At 43.0% G+C, this 18,766-nt stretch overlaps 1 protein-coding gene across 12 annotated transcripts in view; it reads right to left on the minus strand.

The window, feature by feature from the left end:
• Tle1 (TLE family member 1, transcriptional corepressor) overlaps positions 1-2,465 on the minus strand; it is an 85,322-nt gene extending 82,857 nt beyond the window's left edge. For all 12 annotated transcript variants that reach the window (XM_021200871.2, XM_021200883.2, XM_029539476.1 and 9 more), the window contains exons 1-2: positions 1,536-2,465; positions 838-938 (exon numbers count right to left, since the gene is read on the minus strand). In XM_021200871.2, the coding sequence (XP_021056530.1) occupies positions 838-938; positions 1,536-1,559 (125 nt within the window). In that variant the 5' untranslated portion in view covers positions 1,560-2,465. The remainder of the gene's footprint in view (positions 1-837; positions 939-1,535) is intronic.
• Positions 2,466-18,766: the final 16,301 nt, after the last annotated feature.

Below are 18,766 nucleotides of genomic sequence, written 5' to 3' on the forward strand. Positions count from 1 at the left end.
GGAGATATGATATAAAAGTAGATAAAAGGTCAAAAATCAGAAAGCCTCTGACAAACTTAAGAAAACTCAGACCCAAGCCACCAAGCTTTTCCTTGGTCCTTTTCCTCAAGCTTGACAAAAGTAAAAAATCGCTTTCGAAGTTACTGCTTAGCAACAATGAGTCAAAACCTCATCATAGAAAAATAATTAGCTTTTCTATTATCTATAGATGGGGGCTTTAGCTAGAATTTCCACTAACCAATCCATAGAAGGTATCCTTACATAAGAACCCAGAACAGAGGTGAATGTGACTCTAGTCTCCTGGCCTACCCAAACACACACATTATCTACACCTTACCACCTAATCACCCTTGATGGCCCCAAGCTAACCGCATCTACCATTCCCTAACGGACTTTGTCTCAGACAACCCAATTTTCTTGTATGGCAAACAGCGATTGCAACATGGCTTTGCTTTCCTGAACGCACACTCCAGGACTGAGCCATTGATTGAACCCATGTTTCAGTTCAGCCTGTTGCAAAATAAATAAACGAAGCGCAAATATTGACGGTTCTCATGCAACTCCAAAATACACGAAAAGGGACTCCCTGGAACAGCCACAAATGCATTCGCAAAGGGGAAACAATGGGAGGAGGAGGAGACAACAGAAGGGACGGCCCAGGAAGAACGACGAATGGGGGTAACATGAATGACAGGGCTTAACGGTGACTCCACACGCCACCGCCTGGACACAAGCCCTCAGTACAGCAGCCCTAACAGCCTGGCCGTGTGTGAGAAGGGACACCACCCCCCCCCCCGCGCCCCAGGTGACCACCACCCTGAGCAGGTCGACACGCACCTGTGATACTGCGCCTGCAGGAACTGGAATTCCTCTTTAATCCGGTCCAGAGACTCCGGGATAGTGAACTTAAAGGGCTGGCCTGCAGCTTGGTGCGGCGTCTGCAGGTGACCAGCAAGGGGGACCAAGGGAGGAGATATGAGGATGAGGGCATAAAACAGAAAAGTAAGAGGGAGAAGCGGATGGGACATAAACAAAATTAAATAAATAAATACATACAAAGTTAGAAGTGGTGGGAAACAGAGGCCCAAACTAGAACCCTCGGTTCACTTTAGAGAGGGAGAAAGCGGATCTTCCTGGGGCCCTAATTTCTCAGGAGGCTCAGAAATAAGTCTGCCTCCAGTGTGGAGAGCGCGTGCCCGGCGCTCTGGGGTCACCCGGCCCGGAGGAGGCTGAAAAGGCCCAAGTCAGAGCTTCGATGTCCAGGCCGCCCCTCCCCAACCGGTGCGAGAAAGACCGGGGACCTGGAGATGAAATGCCAGCTCCCTCTCGGCCCCCAGTCCCGGAGTGACCCGGCCGCACTGACTACATGTAAACAGGCGAGATGAGGGCTCACTTCGGCCTCGGGATAAGCGGGCCGTGACTGCGCGACGCCCGTCCGCCCGTCTAGACATCCAGTGGGAGGGGGGCGGGCAAGGGGAAATGGGGCTTCGTGGGCTCCCGCGCGGGGCAAGGTCCCACCCACGCCGGCGACTCACTGGGTGCCGGCTCTGCGGGAACATCGCTCTGGCGGCAGCCGCGGCTCTGTTCCGGGATAGCTCTATCCTCCGCGCCACTTCCAACTTGAATCCCGCCGAGGAACGCGAAGCAGCGCAGCAGGCCGGCGCACGGGGCACTCGGGATGCAAGGCCAGGGCGCGACGGGTGCGGCCCCCGCCCTCAGGGCCACATCGCGGGCGGCTCGGCCGGCCCCGCGCTTGCGAGTCTGCGCAGCGGGGGCTCCCGGACCTCCGGTGGCCCTCCACCCGGTGCCCCCGGCGCGCTCCCTTCGGCGGCTCACAAATGCAGGAGAGCTGTGTGTCTCCTCCCTGCGTCGGCGGCCGCGCAGGTGGCGCCTTGACTTAAACCCACGTAGACAGCCAGCGGCGAGAGCCGCGTCTCCGGTCGGGAGGTCACCCGCTCCCACGACGGTGTGCTCCGGGTTACCGGCGGCTCTCCACCGGCGTTGCAGAGACTCCGGCGGGGCGTGGGGCTTCGAAGCCGAAGCGGGGTCCTGGCAGGGTCAAGCCAGTATGCGCCCTCCCTCCAGTCGGTGGCTAGTGATCCCGGTGCAGCTCTTTGGCCGCCCGCCGCGCCTCTACCCCGGGCATCAGGCCGCCGGACGCTCTCCGCGGCTCCGGCGCTCCCTGCGCCTGCCTTCCCCTCGTCGGCTCTTAGCAGAGGGCTGACCAGCTCCTGCCACCGCAAAGTTCTCTCGCGACCCGGAGGCAAACGTCCACGCGACGGAGAGCGCGCTGCCGCTCCGTCTCCCTCCGCGACGGGCCACGTCGAAGGCGAGTCCCGGCTTCTGCCCCGGGACGCGGGGGTCCCCGCCGCTGCTCCTGCCGCCGCCCGCGCCTCTTGCGCCGCTTACATTAACACGCGGTTTCACACTCGCTAGCAAACCAGCACCCCGCCCGAGCCGTGCGGCGGGGGCTGCAAGCACCCAGGCGGCCACGGACGTGGGCGGAGCCGCAGCCGCTCAGCCAACCGCGTGCGCCGCACCAACGTGGGGCCCTGACGCAGGCCGGCCACAGCCTGTGCTGGCCTTCGCTCCGCCCACCTCGCTCGGCCTCTGTGCCTGGTCTCCCCGCCCACCCTCCTGGGCCCCTCCTCCGCCAGCGCGTCCTGTGCGCTCTGAAAGCCGCGGTGCACGAGGAGCTGCGGGACGCCCACGCTAGCCAATGGGGAGCGGCTAGACGCCGAGATTGGCAAGCGGCTTCGGAAGGTCGGTGGGAAGGAGAGCGGCGGGCCGAGCTGTCAATCAAAGTAACGTGGGGCCAGTTAGGGAGCGCGCGAGTGCGCGCGAGCCCGAGCGACCTGCGCGCGGCAGGCAAGAAAAAAGCAGGGGGTTGAAGTTTGCAGAAGCCTGTGGCTCGCTCCGCTTTTCCTTGAAGGAAATCTCAGTGAAAGTACCAGAGACTAACCACGGGGTTTCTCGTTGGGGGAGGGATGCGTCTTGGTAACCAGAACAGAACGCGGTTTTTTCGGTATTGGTTCCCTTTGTGCTACTCTGAAGGTGAGATTTCTTTCACAACTTTATCGGAGGCTTGTTTTTCCGCGAGCTGCCGTTCCACGGACGCACGAGAAGTTAACTGTGCCTTTGATGGGAAGTGCGTGAGTATCGCAGCAGCTGGCAGGCACACACATCGTGGGAAGACTGGACCGCTGCACCGGCTTCGAAGGATTTTGCACCACTTCTTGAAAGGTCGACCAGTCTCCCATTTAGCATGAAAGATCCCTAAGGTGCCGGCGGTGTTTGACACACGTGTCTCACGCACAGAGAAGATGCGCCCCACAAGAAATATGAGTTCCGGTTTTGGAATGCTTTCACTGTTTGGATAGGGGGGAAATGGCCAAGCGTTTTTTGGAGACTGCCTGGAAGCACTAGTTAGTTTCAAATGTCTGGAAATGATGGGATAAATCAACGTTGAGACCTGAAACCTGCCCCTCCCACTCCCAAGTTGCTTTGGTTGTACTCCTGGCAGAAGCTTGCGAACCACTGAGAACTGGTAAATGAAGCAGCTTGAGGGTCTTGTTTGATGAGGATTGACTTAAGAGGAATTTCGAAGTTTTAAATAAAGGAGACATTCTACTGAGCTAATGCTAAGCCGCCGGTTTTGTTTGTTTCTGGTTTTTTGTTTTTTTTTTTTTTTTTCTGTTTCTCTAGAAGAAAATCGGTAGTGTCCTCACCTGTGTGCCTTCTTTAAAGAGCAGTTCGTGGAGCTGTTTTTTATTTGAACCACGAGTGAATGATGCTGTTTTAGCTTCTTGGTAGTAACTTCTCTGGTAAGAAAGGCACTGCTTGGGCAAGCATTTATCTTTTGTTGAAACTTAGGAAGTTTGGAGCGTCAATACATCCATCCTCATTTTTTTACTTTATAGAGACTTGCTGAAAAGAGCTTACTGAAATAGATATAAATTTGCTCTTAACAGATTTTTTTTTCTTTGAAATACTCGAAAAAAATGGGTACTACATTACAGTGTTTGAAATGATCTTTTTAAACATGTATACTACTGATGTATCTGTAAGTGCATCAATTATAAATGAAAAATAGAAGAAAAGCATCAGCCAATCTGTAGACCTCAGTGAATGCTTAAACTGATTGAGTGTAATTTGAGGTGGTTGCTCTTTCATGGAATTGGGAAGAGGTTTATGTTACTAGTTTTCCTTGGTTAGATTTGGTGGTGTGTGGGTTGGCCAAGGGAACACTTCGGCGCATTTTGAACTCATGTGATCCTGATGTTCTTGAGAAATCATCCTCTCTCTAGGGATTTGATCACTTTCTCCAGTCCGTGGCCAGTCCATTTGATCAACTCCCAGGCTGGGTTGGAAACACTTGGGATGCCACAAGTCTATGCTTGTGCCTACTGTGAGGTTTTCTCCCCGGGGTCCTATCCAAAAGTTTTACCTATCAGGTGTCCCTTCACTTACTGGAACACACTGATAATTAAGTTTTAAAATACTAGGTTTAGGGTCAGAAGCAAAGTGTTGCTACTTGCCCACTCCCCAAATCAGTTCTAACTTGCTGTCTTTACTCTCCACTAACTGTTCACAAAACTCACTAGAGTTCCCAGTTTGTTATGAGTCAATACTAAAATGACTCTATTAACTAATACTTCCTTAGGAACAGTCTTTGAAAACCAACTCTTTGAATTTTTTTAATGTAGTATTTTAAAATTGGAAGCCCCCTGATTGCACATATAAGATGTCTAGATTTTGAAGGCATCTTTCCATTTAGGTTATCTTCCTTGAGAATAGGAGAGAACGGTGTCCTTTTTCATTCTCAAGATCATATTTGTTCTGATTGGCGTGCTGTAATTAATAATTACATTGCAAAACTCATCAAACTGTTACTGATGATGGTGTTTTAGACCATCGAGTTGCTTTAATCGTGTGCTTGAAATGAATAATACATGCGCAGTTACCTCCTGCTCTTTTAAAAGAACATAGTCTTGCTCATAGATCCATAATTTTGATATTTCACATTTTTGTATATTCCTTTGTTTTTTAAGACAACAGTCTCAATCTGCATTGCAGCTAACTTAGAACTCACTGTGTAGACTACACTGGCCTCAAACTTGAATATGTAGCTGTCCTCTTCCCACTGCTTCTCAAGTGTTGAGATTTGGTGCAGACATGTACCACCAAGTCTGGCTTTAGTCTTTTGTTTTGAAATCTGTCAATAATGTTAAATATACCACCTCCAAAGGTGTCTTGGAAATAATAATACCCATGTCATTCTCTGGAGGAGCCTGTGAATGTGTTCATTTTATTTTGATGCACATATAGATGTATTTTCCTTCATTTCTTGCTAATTACAGTTTTTCAACACAGTATAAATAATCATTTGAAATAAACAAGGCTATTTTGTCTTCTTTTGTTTTGAGACAGGGTTTCATGTAGTCCCAGCTGGCCTCAAATGGATTCTCCTGCTTCTAGGATTATGAGAGTGCCACCACACAGGGTTTGTGCAGGCAAGGAGAGGATTCCACCCACTTAGCTACATCCGCAGCTTTGTTTTGTAATGTTTTTATTTGAGACAGGGTATTGCTTATAAAGTTAGCTAGCCTGGAGCCGACCGTGTTAACCAGCTAGCCTTGAATTTGTAACATTCCCCCTGCCTCTGCCTCTAAACCAATGCGATTATAAGCAGGAGTCAACATGCTCTGGCTGGGTTGATTTGGGTTGGGTTTGGTTTGAAGTGTTTTCTTAAACCTAGGAGTAGAGTACACAAGAAATTTTTCTCAGTGGTGTTTGTAACATTTCGTTCAAACCCCATTCCCAAAGAGAAGAAGTTGGGGGGAGTAGACAGAGAAAAAAAAAATCAGTAGCAGACCCATGCAGCAGTAAAACCGCAAATAAAAACACATCCAAAGAATCCCTTGTGGTTTCACACAATATGGTAAAATTAGAGATTGCAGGAAACCAACCAAATTAAACTGGGAGCATTTGAAGAGAAACCAGCAGACGTTATGAAAATTACACATTGACTGACCAGTATGCTTTTTATCAACAATTTCTTTGTTAAGATGAAGATCAAAGGGACCTGCATATGTTTTCATTTTGTTCTAACTAGAAAATTACATCCAGATGTTTAATAGTCATTTGGTTGGTTTTCAGCATTGATTAGATACGTTGGTTTTGTTTGCTTACAAGTGTGGCCGGATCATTAGCTAATGCAAAGAAATGTTTGCTGTGAGTTGCTAATTAGGGCTCTTGGAAACTCTCCATGCTCAAGAACAATTTGTACAGTGGCCAGAAGAACTTGAGGGACTTGGGGAAGTTGTTTTTCCTCATCTGGCAGGGTGGGCAAAGGCAGACATCCCCATTCCCTAATCTCCCTGCCTGGGGGGATTGTGATGGATCCCCTAGGACAGGAGAACAAATAAATTAGGAAGAGACCACACAGGCAGTCCTTAATACACAGATGAATGTGCTGTTTCTGAAACCACCACCAAGTTGTAAGGAGGAGGGAAATGGCAACAGCATCTAAAAATGCTAAACATTAACATGTGGAAGATGCTTGGTGCTAATGTTATCAAATACACAGCATTTCTAAGTATGCTTTAGAGACAGATGGGAAAGCCCTTTATGATAAATGAGTGTACTTGAATTCATTACTGTAGTACTTATAATTAAAAAGGTCTCTTTTGCAATTTCAATACTTTCACAGGATAGGAAACCAAACTTGGGGAAAGCAGACTAGTGAAAGGAGAGCAAAGGAATTCTGGAAACCGGGATGAGGGTGGGATGAAATGCAGTGATTGCTTTTGCAGTCCAGCCATTTGTTTACCTTAGGAAAGTCCCCAAACTTATAAGAGATTAGCTAGTCACTCAGTACTCAAGTAAACTGTTTGAGAACTTGAGGTGCTACACTATGAAGCTGGAAGCCAGTCAATCAGGCCATTAGAGTCTTGTGTCTGTGGCCCTAGAGCACCATAGTCAGCCAGAGACAAACTTGTTTATTTAAGCCTGTATTCCAAGAGAAGTATCAACCCCAAAGGACATGTGTTTATAAGCAGTCATTACAGGGCTGTGGTAGAAATACCATTGTAATACATGATCTTTCATATGTAGAATTCCTTCTAATCCTGTTTACTTCTAATGCGCTGGGATGGCCCATTCCTTCTAGTTCATGTAGCCTGATTCATTTGGGCAAGGGGGACACATAGCTTAGTTGGTAAGACACTTGGCTAGTTTGCAAGAGGCACTGTGTTAAATGCCCAGTAATACATCAACTGGCATGGTGACATATGCCTATAATGTTATCACTTGGGAGACAAGTTGTAAAACTGTTATTTTAATCCACAGTAAAGTTGATCAAAGTTCAGTATTGCCTTGGGTTGAACTATAGCTGAAGGACATTTGATGGTAAAAAGACGGAAGTCTTTGATGCCGCTTCCTAAAAATTTGCATAATAGGGAATGTGACCCCCTTTAATGACTATAAACCAAGGAATTGCCAGGAAACCAACAGATTTAAACAGATACTTTCCAGATCTTGAGAGCTTTTGTTCTGACAATATTATTTAAATAAAATTTCTTTCTGAAATGAACCAGGTCTTTGAAGAGTTTAAGGATTAACTCAACTAATAGGAGATCTCTGGTCATCTTTGTGTGTGTGTGTGTGTGTGTGTGTGTGTGTGTGTGTGTGTGTGTGTGTTGTTTGTTTTGTTGTTTTGGTTTTGGTTTTTTGAAACAGGGTTTCTCTGTGCAGCCTTGGCTATCCTGGAACTTATACTGGGCTGACCTCAGACTCACAGACATCAGCCTGCCTCTACCTCCAGAGTGCTGGCTGGGATTAAAGATATGCACTACCACTACCTTTAATAACACTTACACTCTGGTCTTCTTAAGGATAGACAACTTCTGTGGACCACAACCCACAAACAGTCCAGAGCATGTTCAAGGTGCCACCATGTTTCTATAATGTAACGTCAAGTCTAGAAGTCAAATGCCATAAACTGTATGTTGGGACATTCCACAAAACAACTACCCTTGGGCTCTTTTCAAAACCAACTGAACCAAGTGGGCACCTTGGGCCACACCTGTTATCATGTCAGCTCTTAGGAAGTAGAGACAGGACAATCAAGGCATTCAAGGCCAGTCTAGGCTACTTACTGAGTCCAAGGCCAGCCAGGGTTATTACAAGATTTAAATAAGTCAGATTCTGCTATGGGATATATACTAAGTGCTTTTGCCTACATTTGCTTCCCAATATAAAAATTTAAAAGTCAATGTAAGAGACAGATGGAAACAAAGTAAAAGGAGGATTATTTCCTAAAAACAGCCATCTCCGGAAAATGGGCAGGCATGATGGTTCGTTGGTAATTGCACTTGGTGAGCAAACCTGACAGTCTGAATTTGTTTACTAGAACCCACATAAAAATGGAAGGTGGGGCACTTGAGAGGCAGAGGCAGGCAGATTTCTGAGTTCGAGACCAGCCTGGTCTACAGAGTGAGTTCCAGGATAGCCCATACTATACAGAGAAACCCTGTCTCGAAAAACCAAAAAAAAAAATAAATAAATAAATAAAAAGGAAGATGGGCAGGGCGTGGTGGCACACGCCTTTAATCCCAGCACTTGGGAGGCAGAGGCAGGCGAATTTCTGAGTTCCAGGCCAGTCTGGTCTACAGAGTGAGTTTCAGGACAGCCAGGGCTACACAGAGAAACCCTGTCTCGAAAAAAAAAAAAAAAAAAAAAAAAAGGAAGGTGAAAAATGGCTCCGGAAAATTATTCTCTGCCTTGGCATGTGTGCCCCAACACACTTCATATGCATATGCACAGTACTAAAACTACCGAAATAAGGGGTTTTATTTTTTAATTTAATATTTAATGTTATGTTTGTATGTGTGTGGCTCTTTGGTCTGCATGTATGTACTTGTACTACTTGTACTATGAGAGTTCTGGATGCCCAAGGTAGTCGGAAGATGGAGTAGGATAACCTGGAAATGGAGTTACAGATGTGCTTATGAGCCACCATGTGGGTTTTAGGAACAGATCCTAGCTTCTCTGAAAGAACAGTAAGTGGGCTGAGCTGTTTCTTTGGCTCCCAAATAAATTTGTTGTTAAAGTCAATGAAAAGTGAAAGAAAGAAAAGGAAACAAAATGCAGGCTTGTTATGTAAACTTGCCCAGCATGTTCAAGGCCCTCGATTCTATATCCAGCACCTAAAGGTAAAACAAAACAAAAATCTAGATGTCTGCCAGGTGGCTGATGCTATGTAGGATTTTGCCCAGTGTGGTCCACAGGCCAATGATGCCAGTTCTCAGGAGGCTGAAACAAGAGAATGATAAATGGGAGAAGCTAACAAGATCTTTGAGCTGGAGAGGGCGGGGAAAATGCTATATGCAAATTCTATTATCTCCTGGATTGAAAACCTGGAACAGGCTACAGGTAGTTTTAATGTGGGCTAGATATTGGGTAATATAGAATTGGAATTCTTTTGTTAATGAAAATGATGTGATTATATCAATTGGTTGTTATTGAATAAAATTAAAGAATACAAAGGCAATGTCTCCAGCTACAAATAGTGTGTCCAGAGAGAAAAGAAAACAAATTTGGCAACAAGCTTACTGTTATAGAATTTATGGGATGAGTCTATAGCTATTCATTTCATTATCCATTTATTCTTTTTATGTCTAAATTTTTTCATGATGAAAAGCCTATAAAGAGGCTTTTTAGATGTTCCAGAAAGTAAAGGCACTTGGAGCCAAGCCTGCTGTCTGGGTGTAATTGCAGGCATTCACTTGAGGAGAGGGAACACCTCCTGTAGCATGTCTTCTGACCTCGAAAGGAGCACAAGTCTCTCTCTCTCACTCTCTCTCTCTCTCTCTCTCTCTCTCTCTCTCTCTCTCTCTCTCTCTCTCTCTCTCTCTCTCTCTCTCTCTCTCTCTCTCTCTCTCATACACACACACACACACACACACACACCAATTTCAATACCTTTTTAAAAATTATTTTTATAAGTCTAAGAAAACAAGTTCATCATCACTCAGACCTATTTTTCTTTCTTTTAAAAAAGTGTTTTTATTTATTTTTATTTTATGTGTATAGGTGTTTCCCCTGCAAGTACTGATGCATGCCCAGTGCCCAAAGGGGACAGAAAGGGCTTCAGATCCTCCGGGGTTACAGGTGGTTGTGAGACACCCTGCAGGTGATGGGAATAGAGCCCAGATCCTCAGGAAAAACTGCTGGTACTCGTAACAGCTGAGCAAAGTCTCCAGCCCCTACACCTAATTTTCTTATGGGGAGTGCCATTTGCTTCAGTTTAAAAATTGATATAATGTCTCTGGAAAAAGAGTATAAGATGTTTTTTATTCTGGACATGGAAAAAACGGCCATAAGTAGTAAATTATTGCCCAAGGGTTTTGCTCTGAATCCTCAGAGGTTTGTTACTCCATTTAAATTTGTTTGCTTTTTCTGAAATCTCTACTAGTTATCAACTAGTGTAAAATGGATATTTTTAGTATCATTGCCTTCATAATATTCTAAAGTATCTTTTGTGAGCTTTAACATATATAACCACTTAGAAAAATTGATAAGATGAAGAACAAAACTATTTCTGTTGTGAAATCATTCTCTGTCATTATTTAATAGATAGTGGCAAGGTAGAGTCTGGAATGTTCTGTACACATGCAGTTTTCCCCTTCACTATTTTCACTTAGCAATGTTAGAATCTGCTGTAGCAGATAGGGTTCCAAATAGGAATGAAGAACACACTGTGTTTATAATATATTAATAAAGTTTTCCACAAGTCTCTTGAGAAGTGATAAGGTGTACCTGAGAGGAGACGGTGAGTATGCTCCATGTATCTGTTTCTTTCTTTACAGTGGGAATATGACTCCGTTGGAAGCGTCCTACCTGGCATGTACAAAGCCCAGTGTCTGACTTCCAGCAGTGAACAAACCAAGCTGTGTGGTACACACTTAGAATCCCAGCACTGAAGGTAGAGGTTGGGGATAGTTCAAGGTAGAGCTGAATTCATCCTTAGCTACATAGGGATAGGAGGCTACCCTGAGCTACATAAGATTCTGCTTCAAAAGAAAATACTTTTTCTTCAGTTTTGTTTCATTCTATCTGCATTATATTTATTAAAGGGAAAACTTTGTTAGACATTTACAGATTATGGTTTGTGTGTAAATAGTTTCATTATCTACTTTGTGTTTGGTTGTTTGTGAGTATCTGAGTGCTTTGCCCAGGTTTGTCTGTATCCACAGAGGTCAGAGGAGGGATCTCTTGAAACAAAATTTACAAACAATTGTGACCCAACACATGGGTGTTAAAAATCCTACCAAGGTCTTCTGGAAGAACAGCAAGTGTCCTTAACCATTCAGCCATTTCTTCAGCCAATCAATCTTCAGTTTATAATAAATCTCAGTTGCCTTAAAGGATAATAAATATGAAAAGACAGGGAAAGCACCACTTTCTACACACAATGACTGATCAATTCATCCAGTATTTCTAACTACCATCTGTATACTAATGACTACATAAAATGAGACAGGGGATCAAAGCTGTTTTACTATAGCAGTACCAACCCCAAGGGACTGCTTTTCCATTCTGATTTCCTCCTTCTGCAGCCTCCACACTTGAGGAGAACTGGCAAGCTACAATTGGCACTTGAGAATGTGTTATAAAACACTGACAAGTATTAGAGAAATGTTGGTTAATGTAAGCAGGCTGTCTCAAGGAATAATGCCTGTCTTAAGAAAAGTGCCTTCCAATTAGCAGTTCTAGGAAGACACTATCTTCAAATGTCAGGGAGTATTTCAGTAAAAGTTATTTCCCTCTGTTGGAGAAAATGGGAGTGTCCTCTTATTTACATTTTGAATTCCTGAAAATTTTTAGAAATAAATTGGCTAAAAGTTAAAGACGGGTAGAGTGATTGATGTGGGCCCTGTACTTCCAAGGTGGAGGTAGGAAAATCCCAAGTGGATCTGTGTGTGAGTTCAAGCCAGCCTGGACTACAGAATGTGGCCCTGTTTCAAAAAAAAAAAAAAAAAAAAAAAAAAAAAAAAAAAAAAAAAAAAAAAAAGAAAGAAAGAAAAGGAAAAGAAAAACAAAAAGAAGAAAAAAGAAAAAGGAAAAAAGAAAAATTCAGGTTAAAAAAAGAGAGAAAGAAAAGGAAAGAAATTATGACAGGTATACTATGTGGTTCAACTATGAGATTGTTGTATTATTAATAGAAGTTGGGAGGAGTCACACCATAGTTGTCACATGTTACCATGGAAATCTGGCTACCCATTTCAGATTCATAAAAGAATTTAAGAATGGAACAATGGTGCTAGAGAGATGGCTCAGAAGTTAAGCACTTGCTCATATTCCAGAAGACCCAGGTCAGTGCCCAATACTAACATGTCAGGCAGCTAACAATCAAATATAATTCCATTTCTAAGAAATTCTGGTTTCTGAGAACATCTCATGAATCTTGTGCTCAGACATACAATTGTGACAGAAGAAACACTTGTTATACAAGTACCTGTCCGAGGCAAAGAAGGAGGCACCTTTCATGAAGAAGCCAGCAGCAATGAAGACCCAACTGAGAGACATGATTGTCCTGCCTGATATGATGCAGAACATGGTGGACATGTGTAGCAGCAAGGTCTTCAACAAGATGGAAATCAAGCCAAAGGCAATCAACCACCATCTGGGCAAGTTCTCTATCACCTACTAGTCCACGATGAATGACTGGTTTGCTCAATTCTCTCACTTCACTACTCCTACCCCTAAGTTAGCCATAGTTAAGAAAGACTCATGTCTAATCCTTGGGTTAATTGATTAATTAACTAACTGAAGACCCTGGGGCAAGCAATTTATAAATCCTGGCAGCTTCCCAGAAGAATAAGATGGAAAAGAAGAGAAAGTCATGCCATTTGAGTTAGGGCAGAGTTGGGAAGAGCCATATGGCAGAGAAAAACCCACACAATAGGAAAGCTTTAGAGAAGAGTGGCTCCCCAAATGTTAGGGAAAGTATGCTTAGAAGACAGAAAAAGAAGAAAAGAGAAATTATAGCTTCTGACTAATTTAGAAAAGCAAGCAGACTTATATAGCTATACGACTGAAGCTCTGTAAGCAACTGCACCACTCAGAGCAGGGAGTCTGGGTGAAAAGGTACACTACCTTATTAAGGGGATAATTATTCCTTAAATCTCTTAGCATAGCTTAGGGTAGACCTGCATTTCTGAGTGGTGGTCTCTTGACTGAGTGATTGATCTGCCCAACTAGAAAAACCCTTCTTTTAAAATCTTTAGTTTTATACAATATGTTTTGATTATATTCACCTTCCTCCAACTCTTCTCAGATTCATTTCCTGTTCCCCCTACCCATCCAATATAAGAAAACAACAACAACAACAACAAAACCCTCCAAAACCAATTTGTGCTGCTCAAATATTCTTGAATTAGATGTATGACCTTCTACTGAAGCATGATCTCTTTACCAAGATTATATTCTTGGTGAAAACTGTCTCGTTCTTTCCTACCAGCTAACAACTGCCAGTAGCTCCAGGGCTAGTGGCGAGCCTGTATGCTCAACTCTCCTCCCCATGCTGGAATTAGGTCTAGGTTGTGTTTGCCTGGGTCTTATAGATACTGCTTCAATAGTGGTAAGTATATATGGGAAGCTTCCCTACCATGTCCACAATGTTTCCATGTAGTGACTCACCATCTCTGGCTCTTACACTCTTTCAACCCCCTCTTCCATATGATCCCCAAACCTTTGAAGGTGGGGGAGTATACTGGTATATATGTTCTGTTATACAGAAAAGGCTGAGCATTCTGCAATCTCTTAATTTACTAGTATGGGTCTCTGTGTTAGTCATCTACTACAAATAGAAACTTCTTTTTATATTTTTAGTATTATTCTTCAATCTTTTTTTTTTTTTTATTTTTTCAGCCCAGTAGTTATCCCCCTCCTGGTCTGCCCTCTGACTGTTCCTCATCCCATACCTCCTCCCCTGCAAATAGGAACTTCTTGTGATGGGAGTTGAGAAGTACATTAATCTACGAGTGTAATGCTGACCAGTCATTAGGAGTCAGATTAATACTACATCTACTTGGCAGAATAATAGTAGTAGGTTCTTTCAAGAGCCTATGTCCTGACTAGCCAGAGGTTCTTTGCTATATAATGGCTCCAGATAAAGGTTTTATCTTGTGCAGTGGCCTTTAAAACTAATGAGAAAATGTTTGGTTGATCCCCTGATGTTTGTGCCACTATTGCACTACTATGTTTCTTAGAGGCAGCAAAAAGATGGATGTTGTTTTTCTGACCCATCCTATTAATCATTTTATTGAGAAGTTAAGACCATGATTATTAAGAATTATTGAACAATGTATATTTCTGTCAGGCTGTTTTGTGGTATTTTTCAGACCTCTTTTACTCATTTATATATTTATACTTACTTACTTACTTACTTACTTACTTACTTACTGTTTAACACATGGTCTTTCTATGTAGTCCTAGCTGTCTGTAGTCCGCCAACCCTGGAACTCACTGTGTAGACTTGGCTGGCCTTTACTTTTAGAAATCTAATTGTCATCACCTCCAGAGTGCTGTGATTAAAGATGTACAACATCATTTCTCCTTCAATTATGAATGATAGTTTTTCTGGGTATATAACAGTCTGGCATCTATGATCTTACATAACTTATAGAACATTAGTCCAATCTCTTCTGGTTCTCATGGTCTTCTTTGCTGCTGTTGTTCTTATGGGCCTCCCTTTATATGTGAGTTGATAGTTTTCTCTTGTGGTTTTCAATATCCTTTTTTTTGTTGTATACATTTAGAGTTTTGACTATTATTTGATATGAGTTTCTTTACTAATCTTGGATTTTGATAAGCATCTCTTTCCTTGGATTAAGGAAGTTTACTTTTATGATTTTGTTGAGAATATTTTCCGTATCTTCAACATGGGACTCTATTCCTTCTTCAATATCTACTATTCATAAGTTTGATCTTTTACAGTATCTCAAGAGTTCCTGTAAAATCTATTCTTGTAATCTTTTGGTTTTGATATTTTCTTTGATTGAGTGATCCAATTCTTCTACCTTGGTGTCTTAGTCAGGGTTTCTATTCCTGTACAAACATCATGACCAAGAAGCAAGTTGGGGAGGAAAGGGTTTATTTGGCTTACACTTCCATACTGCTGTTCATCACCAAGGAAGTCAGGACTAGAACTCAAGCAGATCAGGAAGCAGGAGCTGATGCAGAAGCCATGGAGGGATGTTCTTTACTGGCTTGCCTCACTTGGCTTGCTCAGCCTGCTCTCTTATAAACCCAGAGGTTATACCACACACAAGGGGACCTCCCCACTTGATCAATAATTGAAAAAATGCCTTACAGCTGGATCTTGTGGAGGCATTTCCCCAACTGAAGCTCCTTTCTCTGTGATAACTCCAGCCTGTGTCAAGTTTGCACAAAACTAGCCAGTACACTTGGTTTTAAGACTCAATATTCTCTCTACCACTTGTTTCATTCAATCTGTGAGTATGGCTTTCCTCTGAATTCCATTTTTTTGTTTTTTTTCAAAGATTCTACCTCTTTATGAAATTCTGTTTTCATCATTTGAAATCCCTGTCTTTTATATTATCTAAGTCATCATTTTATGACTTTTTTTTTTTTTTTTTTTTTTTTTTTTGGTTTTTCAAGACAGGGTTTCTCTGTGTAGCCCTGGCTGTCCTGGAACTCACCCTGTAGACCAGGCTGGCCTCAAACTCAGAAATCCGCCTGCCTCTGCCTCCCGAGTGCTGGGATTAAAGGCGTGTGCCACTACGCCCGCCCATTTTATGATGTTTTATGTCATCCTTTTATTGGAGGACATTACTATGGGAGTACTAACTTTTGGTGGAGACTTCTTGTTTTGACTATTCATGTTTGTATATTTGTGATGGAACCTCTAGGCACCTGGAGTTAGGTCACTGGAGTTATTTCTCGTTATGGAAATTTTGTCTCTGATTCCTTCAATGGCTGTTGGAAGTTCTGTTTCCTATTACTCTTACTTGTCCAGTTGTTGCACAAATACACAGAACTTAAGATTCAGTCTTTGGACAATTCAGTGTTGATGTTCAAATGGCATTTCAGAAGTTATCTGGCTCAGCTTGAGCTAAATGAGTTTCTAAGCCCAGAAACAGAACTTTTATAGAGTTAGTGGGTTCTTGCAATCAATTTTCAGAAGTCTAGGGAAGTTTTATTCAGGTAACAGATACTAGTAGAATTGGCAATGAGAGTCTGGGATCCCTACATGAGGGAGAAAGGGCAGAATATAAGTGTTAAACACATGATCCTTAGGCCAGGCACAAAGGTAGGAAGAGTAGCAAGAATGGGTCTAGTGTACCTCCCTAGAGAGAAGCCCTCAGGATGGTTAGGGTTGGCAACAAAAGTCTAGTGTCTGCTTAGAGAAGGTCCTAAGTATGCACAGCAGAGCTTGGTAGAGTGGGCAGAATAAGTGGAGTTGGTAGCTGAACTCTAGGCTTTCTGCATAGGGATAGCAAGTAAAAGAGATCATTGAGACTGGATGAGGGCCTCCATACCTGAGAGCCATCTGAGGAAAGGGGTATAAAAAATAGGAACTAGATTTATGTTTCTAAGGCAAATTGCAGGGTTAGATACAGTTTGAATGGTATGTGTGATGATTAGAATAAAATGCCCCCCATAGGCTTATATATTTGAATATTTGATCCCCAGTTTGCAGAACTATTTGAAAAGGATTAGGAGATGTGGCCTTGTTTGATGAGGTGTATCCCTAGGACACAAGCTTTGAGGTTTCAAAAGCCTATGTAATCCAAATTACCTATCTCTCTGTGGCTCTTGTCTCAGTATGTGAGCTCTCAGCAAACTGCTCCAGCACCATGCCTGCCTGAGGGCTGCCATGCTCCTAGCCATGATGGTCAGGTATTCAAGAACAGCTTTGGCTACATATGAAGTTTGAGTCTAGTCTAGACTACAGGACATTCTATCTCAAAAGAAGAGGTGGGGGAGGGAGAAGATGGGTATCAGGGAGAGGAAAGAGACAAGAGGCGGGAGAGTTGTTGAGATATAGAGATATAGGTTATGTTGAATTTTATCACTTATTCTTTTAGCTGCTGGGGACTGAACATAAGGCCTTATGCATCCTACCACTGGGTTATACTCCCAGCAGACCACCTATAGTCTAAGTGTTTTCCATGTCTGTATCATCTTCTTTCCTCCTTACACAGGATTACATTAAATACTATTGAAATGGAGGTTATGTTAAGCAGTCTCCTTGAGTGCTGCAGAGGCTTTCTAACTTCTTGTGAGTTTAACTCAGGAGTTAGGGTGATAGAAGCTAACTGTCATGGGAAATTTCTAATGACTCAGCTGTTTTACATTCTGTTGTTGTTGTTGTTGTTGTTGTTGTTGTTTTGTTTGTTTTGTTTTGTTTTTTTGAGACAGGGTTTCTCTGTGTAGCCCTGGCTGTCCTGGAACTCAGTCTGTAGACCAGGCTGGCCTCGAACTCAGAAATCTGCCTGCCTCTGCCTCCCAAGTGCTGGGATTAAAGACGTGTGCCAGCTGTTTTACATTCTTGTCTCATGAATTGGAAGAGTAGATCTTACAGGCCACAAACATGGTCAGGCTTTAGGAAGAAGTTTATTATAGGCTCATAGTTGGAAGCTAAAAAGGAAAGCAAGCAGAGATGGAGTACCATTCAACTGCTAATTTAGGGATGTTTTATAGAATATATAGCAGAAGGTATCTGTGCCTCTCCTCAGGTGTACTAGAGTTTCATTCACACAAACGGCTTCCAGGCAGCCGTGTGAAAGGAGAAGCAAAATCGGGCAGGAAATCAGGAAATCAGATCCTCTAAACACTTCTAGGAAAAAAACAAGAATAATTCTAGTTCTGGGCTATAGATAAGAATTTTGATCCTTGTCCATCAAACTGCCTGACTGATTTCTATCTCCTGTTTTATTTCTAGTGTCCTTATTTTACTGGCAAGGAGTTTGAGGCTCAGAGTCCCCAGTGAAAGAGCTGTGTCTCTAATCCTAGTACTCCACAGAGCTCACTGGCCATGGCTAGTACAATAATTGTTCTTCTATTGACTTCCTCCATAGATCTACTGATAGAAAAATGTGGGTACACAATACATGCACAGGTACATGTGTTCACATGGAATTTTGCCCACAAGCTTGGCAGAATTTCCCTTGATATTTTCAAGGTGAAAGTGACACTTGAAGAATTTGAAAACAGAACCAGCAGATATCTTTGGGCTCTGAAGTTATGTCTGCCAGTGGAAAAATATCTCTACCATGAGTTGCATGCTTTCTGACAGTACTCAGTCCATATCTTAAACTGTAGTTCAGTCAGTATTAGAAACCATGTGGAGATGATGAATTCAAGAGACTTCAAGATAGAATATTAACAACAGCAACAACAACAAAAGAGTGAAGCAACTATTCTGAGATTTTCAACTTTGTGAATACTTCAGTTAAAGGGAATGTAGACAAAATTGCCTGGGAACACAGAACACATTTAAAAATTATTACCATAAAATATGAAAAACTATATTAAACATTACTTTGAAGCTAGGAGTATAGCACACACTTTTAATCCCAACACTTAGGAGGCAGAGGTAGGTGGATATCTCTGAGTTCAAGGCCAGCCTGGTCTACACAGTAAGTCCCAGGACAGACAGCTACATAGTGAGACCCAGTGTAAAAAAAAAATTTTGTAAGACTCATAACCATGACTACCTAAACATGAGCTTGAA

The sequence above is a fragment of the Mus pahari genome, chromosome 6 (assembly GCF_900095145.1).
Source record: "Mus pahari chromosome 6, PAHARI_EIJ_v1.1, whole genome shotgun sequence".
Taxonomy (NCBI): domain Eukaryota; kingdom Metazoa; phylum Chordata; class Mammalia; order Rodentia; family Muridae; genus Mus; species Mus pahari.